General features: G+C 34.9%; 1 protein-coding gene across 1 annotated transcript in view; it reads left to right on the plus strand.

The window, feature by feature from the left end:
* LOC126970967 (uncharacterized) overlaps positions 1-13,467 on the plus strand; it is a 132,648-nt gene that overhangs the window by 96,052 nt on the left and 23,129 nt on the right. The window contains exons 3-4 of the mRNA XM_050817119.1: positions 9,822-9,959; positions 10,475-10,611. Coding sequence (XP_050673076.1) covers positions 9,822-9,959; positions 10,475-10,611 — 275 coding nt within the window. The remainder of the gene's footprint in view (positions 1-9,821; positions 9,960-10,474; positions 10,612-13,467) is intronic.

Below are 13,467 nucleotides of genomic sequence, written 5' to 3' on the forward strand. Positions count from 1 at the left end.
TCAATGTCAAAATAAGATCAAACTTTTTTTTGTTTGTAGCTTATTAATCCATAACGGATAACCAACAACAAATTTGAGCGAGAAGTTATTTATCACATTATATTACGTCAAAGACAAGACGAAGCTGAAGAAGAAGCTGATCGATGTCAGCCATGTTTTTTTGTTATCGAGGGCTTAAATTAGGTTTATAGAAGGGTCCTAGCTACTATAAGTCACGTCAGATTTATCAAAGAGATAATGATATTTTAGCTCTAAAATGCGATTTGATACTATTTTTTATCAAGCATCTATTAAAGATGATTTACACCTACAATAAATCATTATGAATAAGACCGTAGAAGTTCTTTGATATAAAGTCTGCCAGTACAAAAATCCTGTATTGTTAAGTTTGATTATTGTACAATGAAAACAATAATTACATCATGCGTCGGAGCTGAGAAATCTTTTCTTAAATATTTCGATATGATTGTAACGTTTATTCAGAGTTGACTAATATTTACTAAACCCACACACACTATGCCTCGCGTTAATCTTAAAAATAAACATTTATATTTTCTAAACACAGATATTGCATTTCTTTGGACTGTAAGAATTGTGAAATTACATTTTGTTATTACTAGCATATTAAACCTTCTTTGTCAAAGAAGGCTTACAATAGTATAGGAGATTATATAGGAAATAATGCATGTATAGTTCTTGTCTGGCTCTGCGCAGGCCTCCTAAAATTAGTATTACTAGCTGTAAGCACTAAGCAAACGTTGTATTGCCGATATTAAAATAGCGATACAAAAGTAACTGTTGATCGTAGACGGGTGAAAATTTGTAGTTGCATGTATTTTTTAATGCTGACTCATTCAAATTTTAAGTAAAATGTCAAATAAATTAAAAAAAAAATTCGTGTGGACCATACTTCACATTTAGGGGGATGAAAATTAGATGTTGTCCGATTCTCAGACCTACCCAATATGCACTCAAAAATTCATGAGAATCGGTCAAGCCGTTTCGGAGGAGTTCAAAGTTTAACACCATGACACGAGAATTTTTTATACTAGATATTAAGTTACCAGACCCAGACCAAAGATGGACTTTAATAGCAACAAGATGGAGTGTTCCCTCAGGTACCAAGGTAGACCCAAAATGAGGTGGAGTGATATCCTTCCTTAATTGGCAGCTAAAAACTGGCTAGAGAAAGCAAAAAATAGATAGTTGTGGAAGAAGATGGAGAAGGCGTATACCCGGATGGGATGAAGATTATAATTTAAGTAATAATTTAATTTAAGTAATTTTAAGTTACCAACACATTAAAATATGTACCTAATCTGTACTCTTGAATAAATATGCTTATTATTATTATTATATTAAGTAGGTTAAGTTTTTATATGATTTAAAAGTTTTAAATGTTTTAAAAGATGGTGGGAGTTTCTTATCAGTTCTTCTCCCCATGTCAAAGCCTCTTTACGAACTGATATAGCTTCATAACCAAGTGTTGTTGCTATATGTTATGTTATTGTCACTCCCTATGGTAAATAAATATGTCTATTTCTATTACATATTTGATCAAAGGAATGGGAATGCTTTCGTATCGATCATAGATGTACTAGCGTACAGTCGATCTGACAGGCCGGTAATGCGATATCAATTATATTTGTCTGCAGAAAAAATTGATACTGTGGCATCCACTGATCCTGTGGGTTTGCATTTTTTATGAAAATAAGGGACGAGACGAGCAGGACGTTCAGCTGATGGTAATTGATACGCCCAGCCCATTACAATGCAGTGCTGCTCAGGATTAATGGAAAACTCAAAAATTCTGACCGGCACTATAACTGCGCTTGTCACCTTGAGACATAAGTTGTGAAGTCTGATTTGCCTAGTAATTTCTCTATATATATATTTCTCTATAGTATAATCTAGCCGGCATCCAGTACAAAGGAGTCTCCCACTGGTAAAGTGGGAAAAAACTACTATGTGAAACATACTGAACCAAGTAGTCCCTGCACGCAGAGAGGGACTCTGTCATTGGTTGAGAGTAGTCTCAACCAATGACTTAGAGTGGCGTTCTCGTTGTGTTCTGTATTCTTTATTTACTCTAAATGGTAGTTTTCCAAATACAGACCATAATGCGACTCAGAGCCGCACAATGCCGAATTCTGCTGCTGCTTAATTGAAACGTGAATTAGTTTTAAAATGCACCAACAGAGTGCGCTAAGTTCAGTGTTAAAAATATTTTTTTTTATTCAAAATCACTTACTGCCTCAGACCCGAGGAGAACGAGCGCAAGAAACTCAGCCGGCAACTTTCATAAAAATATGGATTACCATGTAATGTCGTACAATAAACATTTATATTTAAAAAGCCTGAGGGTGTCCGCTTCATTCCCAGTCTGTGGTATCATTCATAACATAACAATTCTTTTTTCGTAACACATTTGTTTTGTAAATTTTCTGGGATTATATTGTAAAAGCATATACATCTCACAATAAAAGACTTACTAACTCGACCCGAGTAGTAGGCGTAACAAAACATAAAATAAGATGTTGTCTTCTTCATTTTGATAAATATTTTCTTTTCCACGAAAACCTTTATTATTGCTAGTTTCATTACATGATTCGATCAAGCCATTGCAATGTTGACAAAAGTCGATAATAAATATATATATTTTCAGTCAAAAATAAATATATATATTTTTGGACCTTCGTCCATAAATATATATATTTATTTTTAATTGGTCCAGCGTCGTACTTCTTTCGGTCCGGACGGCAATATTAATAATTTTATGCGATGGACAATGTGACATACCATCGCATTTGGTCTACTACCAGACCGCGTCCGATGAATCAGCCGGATCAAATCCGATCATGTATTTAGGCTATTAATATCACTGTCAATCTCATGACATTAACATTGATTTTTAAGACATATTTATTTCAGACTACATGACACATCGGCACAAATATAAAAAAAAAAAACAAAATTTGCGGTTAAATCTCACTAAAATGTTTTAAATACAGTCATCGGTTAGGTATTCTAATTTGCCTCTAAATCTAGTAAGGCACGTAAACCAATATCCGGTTTGCGCAGGGTATTGACCCGTTTTCGTACAAAAGATCAGCTCGGATAGTGCGCACGCGCCGCTTATCAGCGCATGCCGGGATCTAGACGTAGACGATATTGTGTAGGGTAACCATGCGATGGGCTGCTTTACGGAAGGAAAATAATGAATTTTTTATGAGAGAAAGCAACGAGACGAGCAAGACATTCAACCTATTGTAATCCCTTCTACATACAGTGCTGTTAAGGATTCCTGAAACACAAACTTCTAAGGGGCCATTGAATGACAGGAGCGTTACCGGCGTTAAAGGAAGGTGTACGCGCTTTTTTTTTAAGGTACCCATGTCGTATCGTCCTGGAAACACCGCACAAGGAAGTTCATTCCACAGCTTTGTAGTAAGTGGAAGAAAGCTCCTTGAAAACCGTACTGTGGAGGACCGCCACACATCCAGATGGTGGGGATGATATTATAATTTGTGGCGTGTCGTGCGAAGGAGGAATTCGGCGGTAGAAATCAGGTGAAACAGCTCTTCAGAACACTCCCCGTGATAGATGCGGTAGCAGACACTAATCTTGGTATATATATTATATATACATACTTGTAATCTTGAGGCATAAGACGTTAAATTTCACTCGCCCAATGATTTCACTAGCTACGGCGCCCTTTGAACCATAACACAAGTAGAACTTGAACACTTCTATTTGATGGTAAAAACAAATTTTCGTATATTTAATGCATCAACCTCTAGAGCTTGAATTAATTGTTTTAGGAAGCGTGCTTTGTGAACATGATTACTGTCATAATTAGTAAGGATATGCAAAAATACAATTATGTAGTAACTATAACAGGTCGACCTGGCACCACAAGCAGCAAATGTTCAGGAATTGTCGCATACACTAGACATCTTCCAAATCTTCAGTAATCTAGAAATCTAGAAATCTTCAATAATTAAGCCGTAGTTCCAAAACTTCTTTAAACCTACATAACTTTTGTCCATAACTGCTAAGCAATACCTATACATATTTTGTTATTTTTTTAAAATCGTAACCCATACTTCTGGGATTAATTACACAAATTAAATTTGTAAACAAAATTTATGACCGATGCGGGACTCAAACCCGCGACCTCCCGCGTTCCGTACGAGCGGTCTTCCACTGAGCCAACCGTTCAAGTGACGTATCGATGATAAATCTTGTATGTCTTGTTCAACTCTCAGGTTATGGCTTCATCTATTAAAATTTCATTTTCAAATTTAATTTGTGTACCAATACACACATTTTAACTTTTTTTTAAATTTATTAAATTAAATTACAAAGATCTGGTATATGTTCATTCGTTGGCACATACCTTTTTTGGCCACATTATCAACTGAAAGCTTAACAAACAAACACACTGACATCCTTTTTATTTTTTGGGTTAAAGTCCAACAAATACATAAAATCATAGCTACCTTACATTAAGTGCTAAGTACCAGCTTTATTACAGTTAGCTTGCAAAATAAGGTGCTTGGCAAATTATAAATCAGTCCACAATTATATAACCTGTTCTCACAAGACAATAACATTTTAATGCGAAATTTTGTAACATCTTTATTATACTATTCGTATTTGCCAATTGATAACGCGATAACGTATATTATATTCTCGCACAGCGTACGTACATAAATATAACGTAAATTGGCCTAGATTATTTGTAGTATAATTATTGCACAAATGAACGTTGGATCAACGTCTTTCTACTCATCCAACTGAATATATCTTAAATTATTTATGTCAATAAGGGACGAGACGAGCAGGACGTTTAGCTGGTGGTAATTGATACGCCCTGTCCATTAAACATGACAACCAGACGATCTGTATAGCCGAGTGGTTAGCTATCCTACCTAGTAAGCTAGAGTGTTCGAATCCCGGTAGGTGCAAGCATTTAAATGATGAATATGGATGTTTGTTTCCAACTCATGGATGTTTATATGTATTTATGTATGTTTAAGTAAGTATATTGTATTAAATATATCGTTGTCTTAAAACCCATAACACAGGCTATATGCCTAATTTGGGGCCAGATAATTTGTGTAAGAGTGTGTCAATAAATGCGCTCGTCACCTTGACACATAAGATGTTTAGTCTCATTTGCCAAGTAATTTCACTAGCTACGACTACTGCTTCACGGCAGAAATAGGCACAGTTATAGCACCCATAATCTAGCCGGCATCCTGTGCAAAGGAGCCTCCCACTGGTGCCTGCCACTTTAATCAAGAGAGTCAGGTGATTGTCTGAGGACTTGAAAAAAGTCTCTGACAAGCTATTGATATGGTAGAGAGCTCTTAGTCCTGGTGAAGGTCTGCGTTTCTGGCCCACCAGAGGGAGTTTAATGCCTTACGGCAGAAGAGGCTCTAGACAGTTTTTATACACTAGTACGCTTTGTACCAATAATATAAAGTTCCTTATTATAAGAGGTTTACTTTAAAGTAAGATAAATATTGTAAGTTCTAGTTTTATTACATTCATTATAAGCATTAAATTAAATTACATAGCAGACGGTAATATCACTAGTTGGCTCTGCACAGGGTTTCCTAGTGAGCCATCCAGTGGAATTGATGAATTCCTTTCCTGTATTGACATTAAAGGTGCCTCATTGCTTTTACTTATGAGACTGACAGTTTAAATTTATGTAAGGCATCAAAAAGCAATGTTTGTAATTTAAATAATAAATGAAAATGAAATACATAATAATAAAAATGGACCTTTATCGCAAAAACTTACAGTAACAATGCACTTACTAATCAGTTTTAATCCCTGATTTTTTTTTAATTAAATAAATGTATAACACCTGCCTTAACTACCTTAACACTCGAAGAAAATACTATAAAAAACACTATCAATTAATTACTAAATATGTAATGAAACCCGTTGTTCTTACGCTATATGGATACATTATTGTTTTGTATCACAACGTAGTAAGGTGTATCCGATGCTGTTATCCTTGACGATGCTCTCCTGGTACTTGTGATTAAAAATGCCATTGTCTACGTTTATGTTTTTGTATAATGAGCTTTATAGTAAGAATACAAGATTTGTTTATATGGCAATTAACTTGTAAATCAGACTTTGTTACAATTTCAGGGAATTTAATATGTTTGCACGAAATATAACAGTGGCCCCAGTTACTCCTTACACAATGTACCTCTCAATGACAGTTCGTACAAACGTTATGTATATATGGTGAATATTAGAAATAAATCACTACATATTATTATAAAACAAAGTCCTCCGCCGCGTCTGTCTGTTCGCCATAAACTGAAAAACTATTGCACCGATTGTCGTGCTGTTTTCACCAATGGATAGCGTGGTTCTCGAGGAAGGTTTTAGTATATAATTTGTTAAGTTTCTGGATATATTTTGTATAAATTAAGGATATTTGTCGGAGAAGAAAAATAAGCCGTCGGGTAGCTTTCAACAACAATGCAGTCTAAACCCTTTGAGATATAATTGTGTATCTTACATAGTTCTACAAAAAATTCCGCGACGGTGTGTCTTAAGGGTAACATACTACATCCATTGTAATATTTTAAAAATTGGCAATTATTAAGCGAAAATTAAAAGCTGTTTAAACACAAATACAATATTAATCCTTATCAGTCTTTTACTACATATTATAAAGTCATTAATTTCCGATAGCTTTAGACTACATTACTCTCAAATACTTAGGTGCATTTTTTTTTTCTATTGACAGAACAGCGTCTGTCGGGTCAGCAAGTATATCAGCTATACATATCCGTTTTTATTACATGTATATAATATATACGGTACATACACCAAAATAACATTTTTTACAATTTTTGTCTGTCTGTTTGTTCCGGCTAATCTCTGAAATGACTGGACCGATTTTGACGGGACTTTTATTGGCAGGTAGCTGATGTAATAAGGAGTAACTTATTTTAGAAAAATTATTTTATTTTAGAAAAATAAAGTTATGTTGCAATGTTCAAGAAACCTAAAATTATTTTTAGAGTTAGACCAACTCTAAAAATAATTTATTTGTCAAAACAACGCTTGCCAGGTCAGCTAATTATAAATAAATAGAGTGTAGTGTATAACCTAGAATATGTATGTTCTAGAATAACCATTTAAATTCAATGTATATGAGTCTTAACATACAAGAAGCTCCTAATGAGAGAATACATCTGATATTGTATCGTATTATACAGGATGATTTTAAATTCCTTTTGCAAATATAGTTGCCGCGTCGAATCTTGAATATCCCAGAATATTGGTAAAATCAAATTCAAATTCAAATATTTTTAATCAAAATAGGATGTGACTTATTGAAAGTCAAAAACTACCACCCATTCAAATAAGTATGCCTCAGACCTGAGAAGAACGAACGCAAGAAACTCAGAAGACTACTTTTTTTTATAAAATATATGGTTACAATGTAATATCGTACAATAAAACTTATTATATAATAGCCTGAGCGCGGTCACTCCATTACCAATGAGTGATATCATAAAGAAAGTCATTTATGTTATAGTAGCCTTTACCACACAAACGTTTTTTAACAATTCTTTTGAATTTCGTAACACGTTCGTTGTTTTGATTATTTTCTGGGATGTGCCTATGAACATACATTAAATTATCAGAATAATAATAGAAGACGTTAATTTCTTTAAATTTTGCTCTCAATGATACTTTAGGACCTATGTTATAAATAGCGCGAATAGCCCTCTTCTGCAGCACATAGATTGTATTAATATCGGCAGCGTTGCCCCATAGCAATATACCATAGGACATTATACCATGAAAGTAACTAAAGTGAACTAGTAGTGCTAATCATAACACATTGGGTAGTTTGGTCCCAAATAAATTGGGAAAGGGCCAGGCAAAGAAGAAGATGATATTTGTTTTACTATTAACTGTAAAGTTTATAGTAAAAAGTGTGTGTGTCAGCTCCGACGCACGACTGGAGTTTACTGCTCAAGAACGATTGTCTTTGAACAGGTACTAAACAAAATCAAGTCCAACGGAGTCGGTTACAAACATACATACAACAGAAGCTAATAAAAGCGTATTTAAAAAAATTTACAGATATTAAAAAATAAAATAATAGGTTAGGTTAAAAATTGTCTATTTGGCGTGAAATGCTCTATATATACTCTCCATATTAAATTAAACATTTAATTATGTGTATAGCTCATATAAATTTGAATCAACTATATTGATAATTCAATATATACAAAGCATACATGTCATATTAATGTATGAATTGTAACATACTTACTACCCACGTGCTTATCAGATTTTCCTGCACTAGTATTTACACAACATTCTTCTATGATTTATAGAATTTTCACTTAACTTTATTAAAGTATAATAATAAATCAATTTCAATAATATAATAAAGCTTCAAAATACAAGAAAGTGAAAGGTGCGCGAGAAATGATGCGCACCAAAACGTTACTATGACATATTGATGAGCAGATTTTACTGTCCATATTTTTCTCATACCGGGCGCCTTATATGGAAATCGATTCTTAAGGAGTAAACTCCAATAATAGTATAATTGGTTAGTGATTTACAAAGTTTTAAGTATATTACTGAAACTATTTTTTGGAAAATAATTTTACCATACTTCTACCGTTCTACTGCGATTACTTATATATTTTACTACTTCTCCGACATCATTAAAATCATCCTGTATAGAACGGCATTCAAAACCGTCAATTAAAGGTAATGAATGAGTAAATTATGTCTGTTTATAGAATAAGGGTAGAAGAAAACCGGTTGGACGTTAATGAAACATCTGAGGACCGTTGATAGGGTTTTTTTTATTAATATAATGCAAAAGTTGTCATCCTTCATTAAGCTGCTTGACTTGATTCATGCCGCCGATTTCCACTGGCACAGCACATGCCAGGAAACTTGTTTATTTATTGTAGAGAAAACAAACAGTATCACAATATTTATCTATACATTTATTATAACTAGCCAGTCCCGCCCGCTTCGCATGGCGAAATTTAGAAGGAAATAAATTAAATTTTATTCATTTGTAATAAGGTGAGACATATATTATACAATAAAGTAGGCATAAACCATCTAGGATAAATTTCACATCGTATGGTGGTTAAATCATGTCGAAACGATCAATGGTTTAGGTGTGAATGAGCCTCAAACAAAGACCGTTTTAATTATGTATATATTACTTCTATAGAAGAAGAGGCGATGAGAGAGGAAATAAGCAGACATCCAGTGCACTGTCCTGTCGGCTATCACCTTCAAAATAATATTAGGACTCCTCTCCAACCTATTTTTGACTGTGGTAATTCTTTTCCGTATAATAACTGAGAAACTTGTGGAGAACCGTGTCGATGGTTTCTCTGGACGCGCCACAATACCGAGCCGGTCCCAACAATATTCTGAACATGTTATTATATTTGACTGGAGAGCATAAATATATTTTTGGGTGTAGTTAACCCACAGATTGCACGTGTAAAAGCTCTGACAGAATGACTTGAATAGCTTGATATTTACTTCTTATGTGTATGTGTAGCACGCTCTCAAATCTGCGAGCTAACATATTCCCTCTAACCGCCAACGCCCTCCGATCCCTATCAATGTCACAATTATGCTTTATGTCTGCTGTAACCACATGACCCATGTATGTGAACTTGGGCACCCTTACCAGCTCTGCACCGTACATTATACAGTTCTTACAGGTCTATGACATCAGATCGTCTCAAATGTAAAATTATTATAAAGCATATCTTTTTCAGGTTGGTTCTCTGCGTGCGGATGTCGGGGTGGCGCCCTGGCGACTCCTCGGGGCTCCATATCGTCACTGCTGAGAAACAGAGCCTTCGCCCTCGTGTCTCCCCGTGCCATATCAGCGTACCGTGCTCGCCCTACCTCAGGTAATAAATATATTAAGTAGCCTGCCCACTATACCATATAACACCATAAAAGCTAACGGCCTTACAAATAAACTTGGTATAAAGTTATGCCAGAGAATAGATACATAAAATGTTTCATCATCATCATCATCATCATCATCACCAGCCGGACGTCCACAGCTAGACAAAGGCCTCCCCCAAAGATCTCCACTACGATCGGTCCTGCGCTGCCCTCATCCAACGTATTCCGGCGATCTTGACCAAATGGTCGGTAAACCTTATAGGGGGCCTACCAACACTACGTATTCCGGTACGTAGTCACCATTCGAGGAATTTACTGCCCCAACGGCCATCTGTCCGTCGAATGTGCCCTGCCCACTGCCACTTCAGTTTTGCAACAATTTGGGCTATGTCAGTGACATTAGTTCTACGGATCTCCTCATTTATGATTCGATCTCGCAGGGAAACTCCAAGCATAGCCAGAGGGCTATTACTAGTAGAAGTGGTCACATAAAATCTTGTTCCGTGTGATCCAGATACTGGTAGAGTGGGAGGTCAGTACGAGCGGGCGGCCACAAGACCAGGAACACCTCTGCGGTTAGCTGGTGTGTTTGCTGACGGAAGCAAGGCCAAGGCACCGAAATATGCACAACTCATTGACCCACAAGGAAATGTAAGTACCATTAGTGATTACTTCACCCTCATTACTGAGCTAGGGTCACCTGGTTCAAGCCGCAGTTACCACTACGATGCAAAGGTTTGTGTGATGATTATAGGTAATTTTCCGTAAGGGTAAATAGGTAAGTATAATAACTAATATCCGGACGACCGACGACCTTGTTCGGATTTTTAAGAATGTGCAAAACTTGAACCAAAAAAAACTAATAGGACATCTGGATTCGAACCGGGGTCTTCTGCTTTCCGGATCACCCAATGATCTGAGCTGTTACAGTTGTCAGCAAAAAATCGATGCGGGATTCGAATGTGTCTTGTTCAACTTTCAGGTTGTGGCAGTTGGTAAGAGCGTTAGGATGGAACCCTAGAGGCGCCGGTTTGAATCCCGCATCGTGTATAAATTTTGGTTACAAATTTTATTTGTATAATTAGTTCTAGAAATTGAGGGATATCTCTCGCTTCTATGATTATTTTAAGCACTTTAAAATAAGAAATTGTATTTAGTTAATTGTGGTTAGGTTGAGTCCGTGAAATGAATGTTTGTTTCTTTTTTATGTTTTGAATTCTGGTTTAAATTTTTAGTAAGTAATAGAGCCTTGGTGGAATTTTCAGACAAGGTACTCGCTGTATATTTTTAACAGATTACATTTGACATAAAATAATCAAATCAAATCGAAATAACTTTAATCAAGTAGTTCAAGAAAATGACACTTATGAATGTCAAAAATTTTCTTTTCTTTTTAACATTTACCACCACTTCGGAAAACAGTTGAGCTTAAATGAGAAGAAGTGACAAATTGCCTCATTGCCACTCTTATAAATGAACATTTACAGCGTCTACATTTTACAAATCATTTCAATTGCAATAATTATAATATAAAGTGATGCAACAAAAATACTCAAACGTCAAATACTAAATGCATAACACTAGTAAGTTTCATTCTCTCAAGAAAAACATTTTTTTTGCCACCTTGATGAAAAGCTCACTTTTACTGGTACGAGAGAGAAAAGTGGCCGATTCTCTCCCGGCAAGAAGACCTTTGTCCCTCGTACCGGGGACTTTAAGCGAGCTTGTCATCCAGGTGGGAAAAATAATCGTATACGCACCGCGTGAGAGAAGTAGGACATTGCTTCCCGCGATTGTCAATATTGCACGGTTGAGAATGACCTTTTCTCTCTAGATGCGTAATATACTATTTTATCTATCAAATGGATGAGTGAAGGACTATAATTCGTATATTAGACTTGTAATATTGTAAAATTTTGGTATGTTCATAAATGAATGAAAACTAGAAAAGTAACAACTCATTTCTCGAGTTCTTGACACATTTCTAGGGGACAAGTGTCATTGTAAGTTTGAATTTGAGCGTAAATTTTGAGATTAAAACACACGAGTCGGTATTGCGTCGACCCAACTGCATTGTGACGACTTTGCGAGCGCTCGCAAGCTAATTCACCTAGCTCGAACCTACTCGTTGGGCATTCCAGACATCTATTAATCAAATCAGGATCCACGTCTAACAAAGAATGCAAAACGAAAATTATCCCTTAATAACGGTTCCCGAATCATGAAGTAGACTAATTCGACATTTATATATTATAGCTGACCCGGCAAACGTTGTTTTGCCATATAAAGTATAATTCACGCGATAGTTTTATAAGTAATAAAATATTGCCTATATTATAGCCTGTACATCATTTTGTTCTATTGTCAATAGTTTTTGCAGCGCACGCAAAAATAGGTTTTCGATTTTACACCTTGTGTTACAAAATAGCAATTTTATTACGGATCCCTAATTTTGAAAAAATAACATAGCCTTATAGCCTTCCTCGATAAATGGACTACCCAACACTGAAAGAATCATTCAAATCGGACCAGTAGTACCAGAGATTAGCGCGTTCAAACAAACAAACAAACAAACACTGCAGCTTTATAATATTAGTATAGAAAAGTATAGATATTATAGTATAGATATATATTTATATTTTATTTGCTCAAATAATGGTAAAGAAACAAAGACGTAATTGCGTTTCTCTGAAAACATAAGATTTATTCAAATTAAACACTTCATTATTATCAATAGTTTCATAATAAACTAATGATATTTAGCTAAAAACACAAGAAACAACATTTAATGCCTGTATTTCATGACTTCTTATTTCTTTCTATACATGATATCTTTTCACAATTTATTTTAAACGTTTTACAATTTAAAATTATTATATCAAGTAAGATAGAAAATGTCAAAGAGGATGTAAATACTATGTTAAAAGAGGCGGGACTATGCAAAAATTTATATTAAGTTTAGTATGAAACGTGCAGTCATTTGACATAAGTTTGAAATAGAAGTAATTACAGTAATGCGATTGGCCACGAAGTATGATCCGGCTAAGTTTGAAAGCGAACAGTTGCTTAAAACGTAGTGAATTTCTGCTATATCTTTTTTTACAAGATTATAGCCGTCATCTGTCAATCTGACATTTCATACAATCGAGTGAATCGCTTTTTTCTTAGAGTATCGCTAGGCTGGAAAATGTCTATTAGCGATAGCTCATGACAGTCACTTGACTGTCAAATGTCAAATGTGGAACTGTCACCTTGAGTCATATTTAAAAATAAAGAAGCTTAGGTTTATAATGCATATTTAAGGAGAATTTCTTAACATTTATAATTAGCTGTACCCCGAGGATTCACCAGCATATAAATAAGGTTGATCACAAAACACCGAATGATATTAAATTTTTGATAATTATTTTAATTAATTATCCAAGCAACATACGTAATAATATACTTTAATTTATTTAAATAAATTAGAGTTATAAAAAAGTAAAAAACACAATTTAATTGCAATGC

Source organism: Leptidea sinapis, chromosome 22, assembly GCF_905404315.1.
Source record: "Leptidea sinapis chromosome 22, ilLepSina1.1, whole genome shotgun sequence".
Taxonomy (NCBI): Eukaryota; Metazoa; Arthropoda; class Insecta; order Lepidoptera; family Pieridae; genus Leptidea; species Leptidea sinapis.